The 19953-nt window shown below is 41.9% G+C and overlaps 1 protein-coding gene across 8 annotated transcripts in view; it reads left to right on the forward strand.

The window, feature by feature from the left end:
* BMPR1B (bone morphogenetic protein receptor type 1B) overlaps positions 1-19953 on the forward strand; it is a 369856-nt gene that overhangs the window by 311587 nt on the left and 38316 nt on the right. For 5 of the 8 annotated variants that reach the window (XM_084855651.1, XM_084855650.1, XM_084855652.1 and 2 more), the window contains one exon: positions 7674-7833. The exons of 1 other annotated variant lie outside the window; for it this stretch is intronic. In XM_084855651.1, the coding sequence (XP_084711777.1) occupies positions 7674-7833 (160 nt within the window). The remainder of the gene's footprint in view (positions 1-7673; positions 7834-19953) is intronic. 2 more of the 8 variants (XM_084855658.1, XM_084855655.1) reach the window with 1 other exon arrangement.

Consider the following 19953-nt stretch of genomic DNA (forward strand, 5'->3'; position numbering starts at 1 on the left):
AGGGAAAACCACTAAAGCATTCAGGTATGACCTAAATCATATCCCTTATGAATATACAGTGGAGGTGAGGAATAGATTTCAGGGATTAGACCTGATAGACAGAGTGCCTGAGGAACTATGGACAGAGGTCTGTAACATTGTTCAGGAGGCAGCAACTCAATCCATCCCAAAGAAAAAGAAATGCAAGAAAGCAAAGTGGCTGCCTGATGAGGCTTTACAAGTAGCTAAGGAAAGAAGGGAAGCGAAAAGCAAGGGAGAAAGGGGAAGATATATCCAACTGAATGCACATTTCCAGAGAATAGCAAGGAGAGACAAGAAGGCCTTCTTAAATGAACAATGCAAAGAAATCGAGGAAAACAGCAGAATGGGAAAGACTAGAGATCTCTTCAAGAAAATTGGAGATCTCAAGGGAACGTTTTGTGCAAAGACGGGCATGATAAAGGACAAAGAAGGCAGGGACCCAACAGAAGCAGATGAGATTAAGAAGAGATGGAAAGAATACACAGAAGAACTATACAGGAAAGATCTGAATGTCCCTGATAGCCATGATAGTGCAGTCACTAAACTTGAGCCAGACATCCTCAAGAGTGAAGTCAAGTGAGCCTTAGGAAGCATTACTAACAACAAATGACAGCAGAGATGACAGTATTCCAGCTGCGCTATTTAAAATCCTAAAAGATGATGCTCTTAAAGTGCTGCACTCAATATGCCAACAAATCTGGAACACTCAACAGTGGCCACAAGACTGGACAAGGTCAGTTTACATTCCAATTCCAAAGAAGGGCAATGCCAAAGAGTGTTCAAAGTACCGTACAATTGCGCTCATTTCACATGCCAGCAAGGTGATGCTCAAAATCCTACAAGCTAGGCTTCAGCAGTATGCGAACCAAGAACTACCGGAAGTACAAGCTGGGTTTCGAAGAGGCAGAGGAACTAGAGATCAAATCGCCAACATTCTCTGGATCATGGAGAAAACAAAAGAATTCCAGAAAAACGTCTATTTCTGCTTCATTGACTATGCGAAAGCCTTTGATTGTGTGGATCACAACAAACTGTGGCAAATTCTGAAAGAGATGGGGGTACCAGACCACCTTACCTGTCTCCTGAGAAACCTGTATGAGGGTCAAGAAGCAACAGTAAGAACCAGACATGGAACAACTGATTGGTTCAAAATTGGGAAAGGAGTACGACAAGGCTGCATATTGTCGCCCTGCTTATTTAACTTATATACAGAGTACATCATGAGAAACGCCGGGTTGGATGAATCACAGGTCGGAATTAAGATTGCCGGGAGAATTATCAACAACCTCAGATACGTGGACAATACCACCCTAATGGCAGAAAGCGAAGAGGATCTAAAGAGCCTCTTGTTGAGGGTGAAAGAGGAGAGTGCAAAAGCTGGTTTGAAACTCGATATTAAAAAAACTAAGATCATGGCATCTGGCCCCATCACTTCCTGGCATATGGAAGGGGAAGAAATGGAAGCAGTGACAGATTTTATTTTCTTGGGCTCCAAGATCACTGCAGACGGTGACTGTAGCCATGACATTAAAAGACACTTGCTCCTTGGGAGGAAAGCTATGGCAAACCTAGACAGCATCGTAAGAAGCAGAGACATCACCTTGCCGACAAAGGTCAGTCTAATCAAAGCTATGGTTTTCCCAGTAGTAACATATGGCTGTGAGAGCTGGACGATAAGGAAGGCTGAGCACCGAAGAATTGATGCTTTCGAACTGTGGTGTAGGAGTTCACGAAAGCCACTTACCTGGTCTCGCAGCTTGCTTCGCGGTGGGGGGGAGGTGCTTCGCTGCTCCCCCCAAAGTTCAGGCCGGGGGGGGGAGGCTTCCCGCCTCGCCTGGCCGAAATTCAGGCCGGGGGGGAGGCTTCATAGCAAATAGCGTTGCCCTTATTTTCGCTGTAGTCTACGTAATCTTTACGTAGACTACAGCGACCAAATAAGGAACGCGAATGGCGGCTCCCTATGGGGGCTGCCATTAGCCGTACGCGCTTTTTTTTTTTTTAAAGTCACCCGTGATAGGCTACGTGACGATTTACGTAGCCTATCACGGCTGACTTTGCAAATCTAGCCATGATAGGCTACGTTAATCGTCGCGTAGCCTATCACGGGGGCGTTTTTTGTTTTTTTTTTACTTTTATTGGAATGGCGGCGGCGGCAGCCGGTCGAAAGACCAGCTGCCGCCTCTGCCCCTGTTGAAGACCTGACGAACCGCTGCCGGGACCCGCCGCCGGGAGGGACATTCGGGAAAGGTAAGTCCCGTCCCAGGGGGGGTGCGGGGGGCGGGGGGTGCGGAGAATTTCTCCCCGAAACTACTTCGGGGGGCTGAACACGTTGGCACTTGGCCCCCCGAAGTTTCGGGGAGAAATTCTCCCCCATCCCTACTGTGGTGCTGGAGAAGACTCTTACGAGTCCCCTGGACTGCAAGGAGGTCAAATCAGTCTATCCTCAAGGAAATCAACCCTGAGTGCTCATTGGAAGGACAGATACTGAAGCTGAAGCTCCAATATTTTGGCCACCTAATGCGAAGAGAAAACTGTCTAGAAAAGACCCTGATGCTGGGAAAGACTGAAGGCAAAAGGAGAAGGGGATGGCAGAGGATGAGATGGCTAGATAGCATCACGGATGCAATGAATATGGACTTGAGCATGCTCCGGGAGAGAGCTCAGGACAGGAAGGCCTGGCGTGCTATGGTCCATGGGGTCACGAAGAGTCGGACACGACTGAATGACTGAACAACAGCAATTTACATAAAAACTTATAAACAGACAGCACACAGACAACATAGATCTAAAAACAGTTTTAAACCATCGGCCATAAAACAGGACCTAATTAAAAACTCAGCATATGCTGCCAAATGCCTGAGAGAAGAGAAAGGTCTTACTTTGGTGCCGAAAAGATATCAGTTGTTGGTGCCAGGCGGGCCTTGTCGGGGAGATGGTTCCATAATTGGTAGGCCACCATGGAGAAGGCCCTCTGCCTTGTCGCCCTCCGAGTCTCCTTCAGAGGAGGCACCGAGAGGAGGGCCTTGGATGATGAATGTAGTGTTTGGGTGGGTTCATTTTGGGAGAGGCGCTCCATCAGGTATTGCGGTCCCAAGCCATGTAAAGCTTTATAGGTTAAAACCCGCACCTTGAATCGGGCTTGGAAACAAATGCAAAAAGCAGCTATGAATAGGTGATTTTTGTCAGGGAAGGAAAGAGTTAAACATCTGTGTCCTTTCCTCCCCCTCAGCAGTTCTGAGACTGCTCAGGCTTCCTCCTGGCTGCAGTCTACATAACAAAAATTGTGCAGGTTCATGACATCCATGCAGTTAATATCCTATCTAGTTAGGCTCTTAGTGTTGTACTCAGCAATGAAACAACCTTAAAACTGAGGATAGCAACAATATTGAACAACCTTAAAATATGCATACCCTACTTGGAGGAGCTTCTTGGGGGGGGGGTGTTTTGGACGGGGAGAGAAAATGATACCCATTGCTATTGGATTTTATAGTCATTAATATCAGCTTTCAGTATATGATTAAGCAATTTGTATATTATTTTGTATCATATACATAGCGTATCTTTCTCCACTCTGAAATACTTTTCCCAATCTGCCCATCATAATATGACATGATAATCTTTCAATTAGCTTGATGTATTCATGGGCATCTTGGATGTTTTCCTAAAGGTCATATTTTGCCATTAATACAAAATTACTGGTTCTGTTGCTTTACATTTCCCTCCAACTTCCTGGTGATTACAAAGGTTTTCTGATTGGGTCAGTATAGATGTAACTCTGGGGTATTTCTCAACGATTGATCGTGGGTGGGCTGTGAATACACACACCGAGAGTCTCCCACCCTTTCACCCCATGAGTGAATTCCTTCTGCCCTTCCATCACCTGACTTAAACTCTTCTAGTCTTTACAAAGCAAATTCAGAGAGCAGCTATATCCAAAATAAACTAATATCAATTGACTGAGATAGGGATAATGCTGGGGACCTCTTAAATACCTGGTTTCAAGTCCAGGTTAATAAGGAATCTCACTTAGTGTTATCACTGCTGATGTGATACTTCTGAGATTAAATCCCAGCTATGTTGAGCTGTTTTACTTCCTATATGTATTTGTTCTGTGGGAACAACACAAGTCTAATCAATCTTGTCTCTTATCAAGCGTTTTCTTATCCCAAAAAGCATGGCAGTCCCTTGACTACTTTTTTTACTAGGATTCCATTTGCAATATGGAGGGATTTTTGACACTCTCATTCTAATCCAAATTTTCATTCTGAATAGCAGTCTTGAGTCTTTCCTGTTTTATCCTTATTTGGATTGTGGAAAGGTAGATAACCTGTGCCCAGTTCAGTACATGTCATTCAGTACATGCCAATAAAATCTTATCAGGGAAACTTTGCTTTTACTGTCCCTTTCTGAGCTGCTTTATGCAGTAGACTGGGACCATGGCTTGAGATGCAATAATTTATTGCTGTTTCCTTTTAGTGCTGCTGTTCTGTCACTGATTAGTTGCCAAAAATATCCAGTGGAAGTTGTTTTTATCTAATGCCTGAAAAATATAGGGAGTTAAAACAGTTAATATGTCCCTTTCCCATAAAAACAGTCATTTTTAGGATGTAATTTGACTTGTTCAGATGCAATCAGTCAGTTGATTGTGCTCTTGCGTATTCAGCACTATGGTGGGGGTATTTCCTGATGGTATTTTATTAAAGGAAATGTTTTGGGGACTAAAACTGAGCAGTTCAGCATATGACTATAGTTATATACAACAATACCGAAATGCAAAAAATAAAATGGAAGGATTGAGGCAAAGTTTAAGGCCCATTGGTTTGAATGAAAGATACGTAATTTCCCATTAAAACTCTCCTATTTCAATCCATGGGACTTAAAAGTGCCTAACTTTCATCAGACTGTGTCCCAAATTATTTGCTGTGTTTGTGAGGCAAGAGAGAGATTGAACTAGTTTACTCTATCAGCTGCACAAGGTGGGAAAAGTTAGCTAAAACTGCAAAAGTATCATGGTAGATGAAAACAGAGGCTGGTATTTTTATCCTCTACTATTAGTATTTTTATTTAACTTTGTTACTTCTTGAGCCAAATGTCTGAAACCTCTGCCTAGGACATTTTTAAAAGTTCGCTCTCTGACCATGAATAATAACATTACTCAATCACAACCCCAGTCTGTGCCTGTTTGCTGAAAGGGGGGACTTAATTTTAAAAGGCTGTGTTCCACTGACCCAGAAAGTGAACATCTGTTGATGTTACGTTACCCTTGTAGGCTGCATTTTAAAATATCCTAACCCAAAAATAATCCCGAGAGAGAGAGAGTTTTTCTAAAATAAGTACTATAAAAGAAAAGAAAAATGCTTAGAGCCAAATCATAACTGCTGCTTCTAGGCTGAAGGTTCCATGCACTCAATGCCGAAAGTAAAATCAAATGTTATCCATTACCCCCTACCCCAGAAGCCATAAGAAATGCCTTGTACAGGGCTAAGACGTTCTCAGCAAAGAGCTGAACTATGTATTCAGAAATATCACATGTCTCAAGACAATACATGAAGCATTGCATGTCTGAATGGTCTCCCACCACCATCCATCCACTTAGAAAACTAGCATGTTTGGGGAGGAAGTCTAGACACTTATGTGCTTGTTTTCTACATTTAGGAGAACATTCAGACATACAAACTACAACCTGAAGCCAGGAAGGACTTTAATGTTGCTTTTATATTATCTACCTTTGTCACTTGAATATTGTTGTTTATTGCTATTGAACTTTTTGGTCAAATGCTATCAAAGTGCTAGTTGCTAGAATGCTAACCTGTTTAGGTAGCTGAACATATCAATCATTTGGGATGATATAACAGAAATTGAGATTCTAAAAACCATATACAATTTGATGATGAGTTCTCTATACATATAAATGGATGGCTTTGTTATCATGTAAATGTGATAAAATTTGGTATTTTCTTCCAGATGTGAACATTGAATTGGATCCTGACACTAATAATTTTCACTGTAGGGTAGAGTTTTTATTGTGTCTGGCCGCAGTTTATCAAAACTGATGGACCCTGTCCCTTTTGTCATTATATTTCTTCCAGTAGCCAGCAATGTCAAAGTGGGTGATTTCTGCCTTAAAAGTTCTTTCTTTTTTTATTTAAAAGATACTTTTTTTTTGTATTAATGGCATGATGCAGTGGCTCAGATCCTACATTTTCACTCCATGAACAAAAGCAGCTTCCATTTACGCAGGGGGAGTTCTGTTCACAGAATGACCTCTTCTCTGTGCAGAACAGTGTTTTTCATTTATATTCTGTATTGATGTTTTAGTTTCTTTATTATGTTTTGGTATTTTAATGGAAATTATTTTATATGTTATTAATTTGTTGTAAGTCGCCTTGGGTCTGTTTTTAAGAAAAAGGCAACTAAGACATTCAGATTACAACAACTGCAACAACAGTTCTCCTGTGAATGGAAGCTCCTCCTGTTGATGGAGTGAAAACTAGGATCTAAAACATTGTCAGTAGAATTGGGCAGACAGTCTGGCTGGTTGAGGGCTGTGGTGCAGCCACTACTAAATCAACAGCCCTGCTGGGCTTATGCCAGCCAGGGCTGAAGGTAGGAAGCAGCTTCCATCCTTTTCCTCAGCTCTCCTTCCCTCCACCAGTAATTTTTCCCTGCATTGGTTCCAATGGTAGGCCCAGGGCTGGTGCACTTTCCCCCATTTTTTAATTTTATTTTTCTTTATTCAATTTATAATCTGCCTATATACAAATACTCTAGGCGATGTACAAAGTTAAAAAACAACTTCACAAAAAACCCAACAATAAAAACAACACAGCATAAAAACGGTATATAACAGTCAACAAAGAGGAATGAGAATTCTAAAATGAGAAGGCCTGCCAGAATAATAGAGTCGTTAATTCCCACTTTAAAACCTTCAAAGAGGTCAGCAGGCGCATTTCAACTGGTAGATCATTCCACAGCTGAGAGGTGGCAAAGGAAAAGGTCCTGGGGTCATGCTGGGGAAAAGGGAGGGCTTTGGATCTGGCATATCTAAAGCCACCCCCAGAATTCCACCTTTTTTCTGTTAACTACACTGTAGCAACCATGGTGGCAGTTTCCGCACCCACAGCAGGGTCCGTCTTCATGAACTGAGAAGGACATCTCCTCTGTCCTATGGCTGCTGAGATTCCCTTCTGGGGGGCATAGCATTGCAGCCTCAATACCATAAAATATTTTCATCATGGTGCTGGAAGTGATTTGGGAAGAAAATTTTCAGTACAAAGCTACTGTACAGTAGCAGAGGGTGGAAAACTTGATGTACTGAGTTTAATTAACCAATTTATGAAAGTATAGATTTAAAACATGTGGCTAGGAAGTTCAGAAAAGTTACTAGCTCAGAAAAACTTTTAGTAATCCTAGGCCAGAATAACATGCCTGTGTTAGTCTGTGGTACATCACTGACCTAAATGAACCAAGTCTCTTCCAGTTGATCAATACATTCCTGCCTAATCCGTTGTAGGTGATTCTTACCTACCACAGATGATCAAGTGAATGGCTGTTGATAAGCCCAATGTTAAGGTCTTTTTTAAAAAGAAGAGAAAAGGCTTGGTACCCCTGCCTGGTAACTTACTTATTATTGTGTTCCATTTCTTGTGCAGCAAACTTCCTAGACAGCAGGCCCTTGAGGAGTTCTGGGAAAGTGAATATGGAAACCCGGAAGGAAGATGGTGGGAGCACTGCAGCTGCTCCGCCCCAGAAAAAGCTGTGGTGTCACTGCCATCACTACTGTCCTGAAAACTCAAAGAACAACACCTGTAGGTTAGTGGTGCAATTCTTCACACAATGTTTAATTAATGTATGGAATATGCTGTCACAAGGTGTAATGGCCATACATAAGAACAGCCCTGCGGGATCAGATCAAGGGTCCACCTAGTCCAGCATTCTGTTCACACAGTGGCCAATCAGCTGCCTGCGGGAAACCCACAAGTAGGACATGAGTGCAATAGCACCCTCCCGCCCATGTTCCCCAGCAACTGGTGTACATAGGCATACTACCTCTGATACTGGAGGTAGCACATAGCCATCAGGACTAGTAGCCATGGATAGCCTTAGCCATCTGGCTTAGATGGCTTTAAAAGACAAATTAAGGAAGGATTGGTCTTTGAAAGGCTATTAGCTATGATTAGGGATGGACAAATCTGTCAATTTTGTTTACTTGTTTTTCCAAGCTTAAATTCAGTTCATCCTGAACTTTGAATTTTTTAAAAAAGTTGCACGAAAATTTGTATGCATTTTTGTGCACATATCTCCTAATACATGCATTTTTGTACACAATTTTGTCTAATATACACATTTTTGCCAGCAGTTTTCCTAAGATACATGCATTTTTTAAAGTTATTTTCAGTGAGTTTCAGTTCGCATATCGGTTTGAAACTGTGAAATTAGTTAGATCGGTAGTAAAAGGCGAACTGAACTTATTTCTCCCCCATCCCTAGTCCTAACCCCCGCTTTAGGCTAAACTAGATCTTATGATCAAGACATCATTTGACATTGTGTGATCCAGTTTTTTAAATGCTAAATTTAAAAAAATGCTCAGGAAGGTCATGCTCAGGAAGGTCATGGAGGTGATGATCAGGACCACAGGAAAGGAGCTTAACCTTTTTCTCCTGCACTATGGTCCCAATGAAAATGGTCCTCCTAATGCTGCTATTTGGAATGGCCAATGGCATCTTCCCTGTTGTGCCAAATAGCAGTGGGGTGGGGGGGATTTTCATTAGGACCATGATGTGGGAGGAAAGGGTTACATGCCCCTTCCCATGGGTCCAGTTCTGAGTGTCCCATTCTCTGTGCAGCTGCTATTTAGAGTTAAAAAATAAATTTCAGAATGCCAAATTACACATTTAAGTAATGTTATGTTTGGTCTGGTCCTTTGCCAACACCTTTTCTTATGTAGGGCTTTTAGGGGGTCTCATGTGGGTTGCATCAGTGCTTCTGATGCTTGAAAGCCAAATATGATCCATGCATATCCCACACTGACGTGGAGCAAAAATGCAAAAAGTCCATGAAGTATGGCATTTTCTCTTTGGATGATGCTTTTCACACTTCTAAAGAAAATGGAAAGGATAACATGTGGGCTGACATACAAAGATACATTCATACACAGATATCCTTGACTCTCACTGTAAAGAAAATCACATGCCTGATCTTTCTTTCAGTCATGAACATATTGAATTAACACCTACTTTTAAAGGCCGCATTTTCAGAAATAGCTTATATGTGTACAGTTTTAATCAACATTGTTACTCCAGGTATATATATATGTTTTAAATGATTAGTTCTTTATTCCAAAAATTACTACAATTCCAATTGTATTTTTTGAAAGTTACAAATCGTAGATGTAAAGTACAATCTACGACTGGAATGTTATGTCAAGCAAACAACATTGCATAGTTTGTAAAGTAATTTGCAGAATATATTGTACTCATCCATCTTGAAATTCCTTCTTGTAGAACGTGGCTCCTTCTCCTTTAAAGTGTGTGTGTGTGTGTGTGTATAATTGTAGTATTCACTGTAGCTAGACATCTTACATTCAGATAAATTTAGGATGCTATTGTGTCTTAAACAGCTGATAATTTTTCTGGTCTCATCTTTTTAACACCTCTTTTTTTTAAAGTATTCACTGTTATTTCTAGATTTCTAAGTATTTGCCAATCCTCATGTAAGAAAAAGGAGTAACCTTAGCTATTCCTTTTGTGCTACTTCATATGGAGTGTGGGGAATATGCTGAAGGGTGCAAACATTAGCAGTTATCCAACTACAAATATTTACTTGGTTACATAATATGCCTGGCTTTTTTCCCCAAGTGCCACAAAGTGGCTGGCTAATAATTTGGTTCCCCAAGTAGTTGCTTTGCACCTTGAATTTCAGAAGAACGGTGAGGTGCTTTGTTTCATGTCATGTGTGTATTTTGGGCTCAGTGTGAATGGCATGGACTCTGGTGGCTTTTCAAGGCCATAGTGTTGGGTTTCCTTGTTACCTTACATCACCACAAAGGATATGTAAATACTGTCAGCGTATCTGAAGGAGGTGGCGGCTGAGTGCACAGGTGTTTGGAGAACTGATTGATTAACAAGGACCTTTCTCCCGGAGAGGTGAAAGCTTTTGAAAGGGTTCCCTAAACTTAGGCTTGTAAAGGCTATGTTAGCCCTCAGCCTTTTGAAACTTTAAACGTCTCTGTGAATATGCTGTGCACCTGGGAAGTTCCAAATAGACATTTATTTGCCAGTCCTTTATTAACAACTTTCTATAAGAAAGCTTTGATGTTGTCAAGACACACAGCACATCCCTTTTAAATCACTGAAATGTGTACAATTCTGCCGTGGCATTGCTTGTTTTAGAGAGCTGGCCACATTTTTTTTTCATTCACCGCATATCAGAATAGTTATACAGGTATGCTTTTATGGCAGGGATGGACAGCCTTTTTCCTGTTGAGGGCTGCATTCCCTGGATCCAATTCTATGTAAAATTGACTTATGCTAAGTCATAATATCTACCCTGGTTGGCAGCATCTCTCCAAGCACTTCTGCCTAACTTACTTTGGCCTGGAGATGCCAGGGATTGAACCTGAACCATATTCATAAAAAAAAAAAAAAAATGCTCTGCTACTCAGCTATAGCCTCTTGCAACATTACTGAGCAAACTTTAGCAAAGGTAAAGTCAACACTGGGAGACCAGGGTTCCTAGCAGGTGGCGAGAATAATTGCCTAAAAATCAGGAATCTTTCAGAGAGTGGGAGAATTGGCATGGTTGGAAGAAATGCATCCTTTCCGAGATTCTTTAAATCAAAGCAAATGAGAACAGATTGTATTCTCAAATCACAAATTTAACACATACTGAAAAGACCTGTACACCCCACCATATGTATCAAGATTATTTTTCAAGGCAGTGATAGAGAGAGCATGTTCATACATAGCTGTTAAAATCAACAACACAATGATCTGAAATGAACATAACTTTGGTATGCTTGGTAAAGAGAACATGTTTATTGCACAGCATTAAACTAGTTGAGTGATCTGGAGTACAATCAAAATAAAGATGAAGTACTAAACCTGTTGTTTTCCTGAACTAAAAAACCAAAATAAAATGCAGCCTTGGTTTGTTTTACATGAGCACAGAATTCCAGCATGTGCTAGCCATCTACCCTTCCCATGCTATTCCAAAGACTCCTGGGCCACTCATAAATGTTGCTTTCTCTTACATACCCAATATAATGCCCATGGTAGGGTTTTCATGGTGGGTTGTCTAAAACAAAACAATAGGAGATAACAGATACAAGAGACAGCCAGATTTTCTGGAGGCTTTTTTCACACATGGTTAATGATACACGTCATTTATATAAACATAGTTAAACCAAGCTGGAGGCTTTGTACCTTCAGGATTAATCAGCTGTGTTAGGCTTCCTGTGAGTAGAGGAAGAACATAGAATATTTCTCTCTTGCTTGTCTGGGAGGGAGAACAACATCTCTCTTTGTCCGGTTGGTATCTAAAACAAAACAATAGGAGATAACAGATACAAGAGACAGCCAGATTTTCTGGAGGCTTTTTTCACACATGGTTAATGATACACGTCATTTATATAAACATAGTTAAACCAAGCTGGAGGCTTTGTACCTTCAGGATTAATCAGCTGTGTTAGGCTTCCTGTGAGTAGAGGAAGAACATAGAATATTTCTCTCTTGCTTGTCTGGGAGGGAGAACAACATCTCTCTTTGTCCGGTTGGTATCTAAAACAAAACAATAGGAGATAACAGATACAAGAGACAGCCAGATTTTCTGGAGGCTTTTTTCACACATGGTTAATGATACACGTCATTTATATAAACATAGTTAAACCAAGCTGGAGGCTTTGTACCTTCAGGATTAATCAGCTGTGTTAGGCTTCCTGTGAGTAGAGGAAGAACATAGAATATTTCTCTCTTGCTTGTCTGGGAGGGAGAACAACATCTCTCTTTGTCCGGTTGGTATCTAAAACAAAACAATAGGAGATAACAGATACAAGAGACAGCCAGATTTTCTGGAGGCTTTTTTCACACATGGTTAATGATACACGTCATTTATATAAACATAGTTAAACCAAGCTGGAGGCTTTGTACCTTCAGGATTAATCAGCTGTGTTAGGCTTCCTGTGAGTAGAGGAAGAACATAGAATATTTCTCTCTTGCTTGTCTGGGAGGGAGAACAACATCTCTCTTTGTCCGGTTGGTATCTAAAACAAAACAATAGGAGATAACAGATATAAGAGACAGCCAGATTTTCTGGAGGCTTTTTTCACACATGGTTAATGATACACGTCATTTATATAAACATAGTTAAACCAAGCTGGAGGCTTTGTACCTTCAGGATTAATCAGCTGTGTTAGGCTTCCTGTGAGTAGAGGAAGAACATAGAATATTTCTCTCTTGCTTGTCTGGGAGGGAGAACAACATCTCTCTTTGTCCGGTTGGTATCTAAAACAAAACAATAGGAGATAACAGATACAAGAGACAGCCAGATTTTCTGGAGGCTTTTTTCACACATGGTTAATGATACACATCATTTATATAAACATAGTTAAACCAAGCTGGAGGCTTTGTACCTTCAGGATTAATCAGCTGTGTTAGGCTTCCTGTGAGTAGAGGAAGAACATAGAATATTCTGAATAGAATATCTGATTCAGTATTAAGTCATATATGGTTATTTTTCAGGCAGAGCAACTGGCCTTTGACTCAGTGTGCTTTCTTGCATACCCATGGTTCTTGTAGACGTCAAAGTAACATGGCTGGCCCACACAGTGGAAGAAAATCTTTGGCTGAGTAGTGCTGACAACGCTCTGACTTGGTTTCATGGGTTTAGCAGCTGTATTACTCTATTACAGACTAAAGAAATATGCATCAGAAAAATAAATATACATCAAATAGTTTTGAAGTAGCTGTTCAGTTCAGGAGGATTAGATCTAATCCAAAACAAGATTTAAATGGCATTTGAATTTTATTTACATGTTTCCGGGATAGTGATAAAACAACAGGCAAGATATAGAGCAGGAGTGGGCAACTTGTGGCCCTTCAGAAGTGGGTTTTTTTTTTTGCCTACAACTCCCATGATCCCTCACCATTGGCTATGCTGGCTAGGACTGATGGGAGTTGTAGGCCAAAGTATCTGTAGGGCCCACAAGTTGAGCATCCCTGATATAGATTCAGATCAAAAGTGTCTGATGTGAGAAATCAAAAGGTTCTTGACCTAAGGAGAACAAGAATTCTGAACAATAAAGAGCCCATTAAAGAATGGTCTCACTTATCAGAACAGTTATATAGCCCTTATATGTTATACCTGGCGTGCACAGATGTGGGCAAGGGGAAATATGAGGTGTATAAAATTATGCATAGTGTGGAGAAAATGGATAGGGAGAAGTTTTTATCCCTCTCCCATGATACTAGAACCTGGGATCACAGAATTTATTTATTTATTTAAAACATTTGTATCCCGCCCTGTATCATTAAGCTATCAGGTCAGCATACAGATAAATCAATTTAAACAGTATGAAACAATGAATAATTTAAACAGCTTAAAGCATATTAAACCATTAAAGAAGTTAATACCATTTTTTTAAAAATGTAAAACAATAAAACAGTGTGCAGCTTTAGGGAATTCAGTTAGCTCTCAAAGGCTTTGGTGAAAAGCCATGTTTTAGCTTGGTGCCGAAACAAAACCAACATCTGCATCAATCTGGCCTCCAAGGGGAGGGCGTTCCACAACCAGGGTACCACAGCAAATGAAGCTGCATGGTAGGAGATTCAGACAGATAAAAAGAAGGCCTTTTGCATCGTTAAACTGTGGAATTCAACATCACAAGATGTAGCGATGGCCACCAAGTTGGATGGCTTTAACAGGGGATTAGACAAATTAATGGAGGATAAGGCTACCAATTGCTACTAGTCATGATTGCTGTATATTGCCCCCAGTATCGAAGGTACACCAGAAGCTGGCAGAGCACAAGCAGGAGGGTGGTATTGCACTCATGTCCTGTTTATGGACTGCCCATAGGCATCTGGTTGGCTGCTTTGTGAACAGAATGCTGGACTAGATAGGCCTTTGGTCTGATCAACATAGCTCTTCCGGTGTTCTTATCCTGTCAGTATTTTGCAAATTAAAGTAATGTTATGTTGCAGCATTGCAGAGTAGGGGATTTCTGATTTACAACATGGATTCATAGCTGAGTCAGAGTCAGTTCATACATTCCAGGGCATATGTGGTACTGTCCTATATGTGATTGAATCACCTCAGAATACAAAAGCTTCCTGCATGTGCAGTGCTAACACACCAGTTAGAAGGCTGGGGTATACCATGTGCCCCCAAAGGACATCTGAATTGTCCTTGAGGTCCAGTTCTTAGATTATGGGTGTGGCATCCTGTGCTACTTAGGTAACATTAGAATGACAGACATCACATTAGTACGGCTGAATATGTGATTACTATCTACACCACCATTCCCAACCCCAGGTGATGGGGGGCACTACCACAGGAATGAACCATATTGTCCCCTCCACTAATACGTTTTCTGCCAGCGTAAAGTGTCTAGAGTGGTGACCATGCTGCTCTTATAATGCGAGAATCAACCATGACTAAGATGCTAACTTCAATCTTGACATTTAAAACAAATACAATTGAAATAAAAGATTTTTCGGGTGTTTACAGTCAGGGGCCAAATAATCCTATCAGTACATAATTTTCTTAACCACCTGCCTATATATACGCTTCTGTCACAGAGCATTCTAAGCACTGGATTTAGCAACTGCCTACATGCAAGGGCTGTTTATATGAATGACTTACCAGACTGAGGTAAAGCATTCTTTAGACATTAGCTGGTGGATGTAATGTTTCTGTGTTTGTAGCAGATTGAATACCAGCAGTGTATTTCTCATTGCAATTGAAAATTAATCTTTATAATCTACTGAAAAAGTATTAGACCAGATATTCTACTACCATTTAATTATTTGAGTGAAGAATTATTTTTTCAGATGAATTTAAAAAATGGGCAGAGGGAGAAATAGTGAATTTGTATTGACATCTCACTATGCCTGTTCACACATTCATAAATGTGTGTATACTGAACATGCAACGGTGCACTGGGATATCAACCTGCCATTTTTGACTACTCCTCAATTTCAGCCATTGACGGTATCATGCAGCAATGCACACTTTCATTCCAATTATTTTACACTGGAAACATACAGTCCTTACCCTGTAACATTCAAAAGTAAAGATTTTTTTTTTATACAGTTCATGCATCTTGGAATGAATGCATTTATACCCTACATCAGAGGTGGGGAATGCATTTATACCCTACATCAGAGCTGAGGCCCAAGGCCAAAATGTCATTCAGCCTGCAATATCAGCCCACTCTGGCAACTCCTTCCCTTCAATCATACCAAGAGGTGGAAGCCACACTGAACATTCAAAAGGCATCTCAGGGAGAGCAGAGTGCTGGCCGGATGTGTGCTTTCAGAAATCATCACTCTTTAGGTGGGGTGAGGACCTCCTAGCCCAAGCAGGGAGAGCAGAGTGCTTTGAAAGTCCTTGTTCTGGATGGCAGTGGCTGGAGGGAGGAGAGAGAGAAAAAAAAACATGGGGGGGGAGAGAGAGAGAGAGACTGAGAGAGAGATTCTGCCCACTGTTGGTTCTGGCTGGATGTATCATGTAGCCCCTGTAGGTTACCAATCCTTTATAGAAAAACAGATTTCCACACCATCAGTGTGGAGGACAGCCATGCCTGGAGGTAGACCAGCACAATCCTGCTTCCTGCTGCCCTTCTGCCTGTTTAGTGTATGTATATGTATATATACGTGTGTGTATTATTTATATAAGTGTGTGTCTGTGCACGCATGTGCATGCATATATGTATCTGTCTCTCACACACATGAATGTGCAAATAGGATCATTATGCTGGAAAAGGGAAAAGCCTTTGGAGAGTCTTTTTTTTATTATCTGGAAGGGGAAAGTAGTTCTTTAACTGAGTTTAATAGTTAGGGTGCTGCAGCTTATCCGAAAAATGGGCCCTTCTCCAGCAAGGACATCTGCTTAAACAGCTGCAAAGCTGTTGGCCCATGTCCCTCTCTTTTGACATTTAGTAAAGGTCTCTGCTAAGATCACCTTCTTGGACTAGGTAATCTTTAATTAAAACAGCACCTTCTACTTCAGGGTCTGTCAGCATTTCCGTTACTAGCGGCATTTTTTCAAGCATTTTCCTTGGCTCTAAAAAAATCACTCTTAGCAGTGAAACATGACGCACTAAACCTCTGCTTTCTGAATTATTGTATCCAAAAGCTGTGCTATATTTGACCATAATGCAAAATGGGTTAAGGCTTAAATTAAAACACACACACACACACACACGTATATAATGGGAGCTAAACATTAAAGGGGGGAGTTTTTTAAAGATAAAACACATTTCAGTTCAGGTGTAACAGTGGGCTGGTTCACACAATTAGAATAAGCCACCATGGCTTACTTTAATCCAGCACTAGCCGGGTGTCATTTCCATAATCACCGCCTCGGCATGGCTCGTTGTGTCATCTGAACCTGGGTGGCATAGGTTGTTGGAGGCCGAAATAACCCTCCAGTAACCCATGCTTACTTGCACCTGAGGTGAATGCAGCTGTAGGAAAAAGCGGTGGGAGGAGTGTGTGGGGGAAATGGGGCTTGGTAGGAAGAAGCAAGCTGGTGTCAGGAGCGCCCTAGCGGCCTCTTTGAGTACACTGCAGTAGCCAACTCAAGACACAGACGAAAGGATTCTTTTCAAGGCTTTAATCCTTTTACAACTTAATGACTCTTTCAGATGCTAATCACCAGCGACTAAGCAATGGACAGCTGAGTAGCCTATGCTCCGGGTAGGCAGTTGATCCCCATTTGAAGGAGAATCACTTGACGACCCTGAACTTATGGGCTAGGGAAAGATCCTCCCTCTTTCCCTTGGGTCCATGGGACGTGGCCATTGCTTGCGCACCAAACGGGCGCTACGCCTCCTTTTCGCGCCCTCCATCGCTTGTTGCTCCCTGCGTCGAGCGTCTAGCAAGCCCCTCTCCCACACTCTCTCACTGCCAGGGTCACTATCTATCTCAGGAATGCCGGCAGGAGGAGTCTCTGCCAACTGCTGTGCCTGTGAGGGATGAGCTGGCTCCTCTCTCACGGATTGCTGATCCTCCTCAGAATCAGAACTGCTCCGGGGTTCTATGGGCCCAGCATGGGGACAGGTGGGTGAGGCAGTGGAACTGGCGGATGTTTGGGTGAGGGGCTGGCGGGGGAGTGGCGGCAGAAGCAGCAGGCAAGGGGGACGATAGCGGCAGAAGCAGTGGGGGAGGAAGAAGCAGCTGGGCAAGGGGGCAGAAAGAAAAAACAGGAGAAGAGGGGGGAAGGGAGGAAATCTTTGGATGGGGGGACGAGGAAGGAAATCTAGGGAGCAAGAGAAGAAAAAATACAGGGAAGAGGTAAGAGAAGAGGAAATGCAAGGAGGGAGGGAAATGCAGAGAGGGGGCAAGAGAAGAGGAAATTTGTAAAAAATGGCAAATGTGCCGGCAGACCCAAAAAGGTTGCCTACTGCTGGTATAAAGGCCTTGTTTAGTTGCGGCACTATGTTTTAATTGTCATAGCAATAATTTAGCACATACGTTTAGAAAATATATAAATGAGAAAGCTGAAGAGTTGGTTGAAATAACTTAACCCTCTTTCTTGGAGATTTCGATCATGATATAAATTGGCATGATTAAAATCAATCCACCATAGGAATTCTCAGAACTCTTGCAGAATCTCTGCACTTTTACTTGGGATCTATGCATGTTTACTTGGAAAGTAAGTCTGACTTCATTGAGACTTGCAGACTATTGCAACCCTTTCACACTATTGCAACCCTTTGGAAAGCCCCCCCCCCCAACATTCTGGCTTGATCCTGAGTTGCATTTCCATGAATGGAAGGGCTTCCATTTACAGAATAGACTCTGAACCAGCAGAGACCCTCACTTTTGGAAGGGGAGGGGTCTTTCTTAATGCTACTTATTCTGATCGTGTGAAAGTTCTTCACTCTCGCCTCTTGGATGAGTTCATTGTCAAGATTTCGCTGGCAACAACCATTATTTGATTATGGTGTTTTGTTTTAAAAAGGTTGATTGCTATCCATTGTTTTATTGCTGTGTTCCTCAATTATCTTTGCTGGTTGATATGGACGAACAGCACCATGCAAATAAATAAACTGTAACATAATATAATATACACCCTAATGGATGCCTTTCAGTCTCTCCTTGGCAGTGGTTCCTTTCATACTTTTCCTGAGCTTGAGCAATGAAACCATAATAGTTGGTACCCAGAAGGACAATTGTCTCATCTGAATTTGAAATTGCCTGCTTCTTTGCTCTACATAAATAGCTAGTGCTGTGCCGAAAATTTCTCTGACATTTTTTTCAACTATTCTCATTCAATTTGATAAAAGAGAAATTGCTTTAGAAAAGAGTGGTGAAGAAATTTCAGAGAGATTCTCATGGGTTGGGTTTGGTTTTCTTGGGCTTACTTTACTTAGGAGGTGGCCAAGAAGTGAGCATACGCATCCTGCTTTTCATTGTACTATCATCTCCTCAGCTTCCTTTGTTGTTGTTCAGTCGTTCAGTTGTGTCCGACTCTTCGTGACCCCATGGACCATAGCACGCCAGGCCTTCCTGTCCTGCGCTCTCTCCCGGAGCGTGCTCAAGTTCATATTCGTTGCATCCATGATGCTATCTAGCCATCTCATCCTCTGCCGTCCCCTTCTCCTTTTGCCTTCAGTCTTTCCCAGCATCAGGGTCTTTTCCAGGGAGTTTTCTGTTTGCATTAGGTGGCCAAAATATTGGAGCTTCACCTTCATTATCTGTCCTTCCAATGAGCACTCAGGGTTGACTCAGCTTCCTAGACTTCAATTAAAGCCCAGTGGAAGGCAACATGAGGTAATTCCTCTGCTTTTTCAGATCAGGACTTGCAGGCAGCCTGGGAGGCTAGCTGTGGTTAGGTAAGCTCAAAAACAGCACAAAAATAAATTATAAAACATCCTGAATGAGGCAGAACAATGGGAGCCCCTTTCATGGAGAGAGGAAATTGGAGGACAGATTTTGGCAGAGCACTAATTCCACCTCATCCCTAGAGCTAGACACAACACTGCCCCCACCTGCACTGCAGTGGATGCAAATTGGGACCAGACTGCCAAGACATTTGATGCTGTTGCAATATGAAAACCCCCAAACCCTTACCAAAAAAGGAAGAAGCTGTGCTACAAGTGCTGCCAATGAGGAGCCCTATGTGGGAGAAACGGTTGAGAATTTATCTTCCCCCTGGAGAAATTCGGTAAAATTGTCTTGCAAATTTCTCTGTCCAAAAGTAAGGTGGAGAGTTTCAAGAGGCCACAGCTCTATAAATAGCTAATGAGTCAGAAGAGGTAGATTGTTCCTTAAACGTTCAAGGATAAAAACTTCAAAAGTTCCAGTCCTGGGAGTCTTGCTATACAACAGGGACACAGAACCTTTTTCAGCCCGAGGGCCAATTCCATTCTGGAGAAGCTGTCAGGGGGCCGCATTCCAGTGGTGGGCAGGGCTGAAGGCAAAAGGGGCAGGCCCAACAAACAAAAAATACCAGCATATTTTAGCTTAAAACTCTTACTGCCAAGTTCTTATTACTAAGCTTTAGGGGAGGCATTTTTACCTTTTAGAATGGGGGACAACTGCACAAAAGCCATGAAACCATAAAACGACTGGTGGTTGAGAGAAAGGGGGAAGGGCCAAAGGAAGGGGAGGGGCCTTCTGGGGAATACTGGATGGCCATATTGGGACCCCTGTAGATCCAGAGTTGGCCCTCAGACCTGAGGTTCTGCACTTCTGCTATACAGGAGAT

Source organism: Heloderma suspectum, chromosome 5 (genome assembly GCF_057233095.1).
Source record: "Heloderma suspectum isolate Gila_16-S chromosome 5, 16-S_ref, whole genome shotgun sequence".
In the NCBI taxonomy this organism is placed as follows: domain Eukaryota; kingdom Metazoa; phylum Chordata; class Lepidosauria; order Squamata; family Helodermatidae; genus Heloderma; species Heloderma suspectum.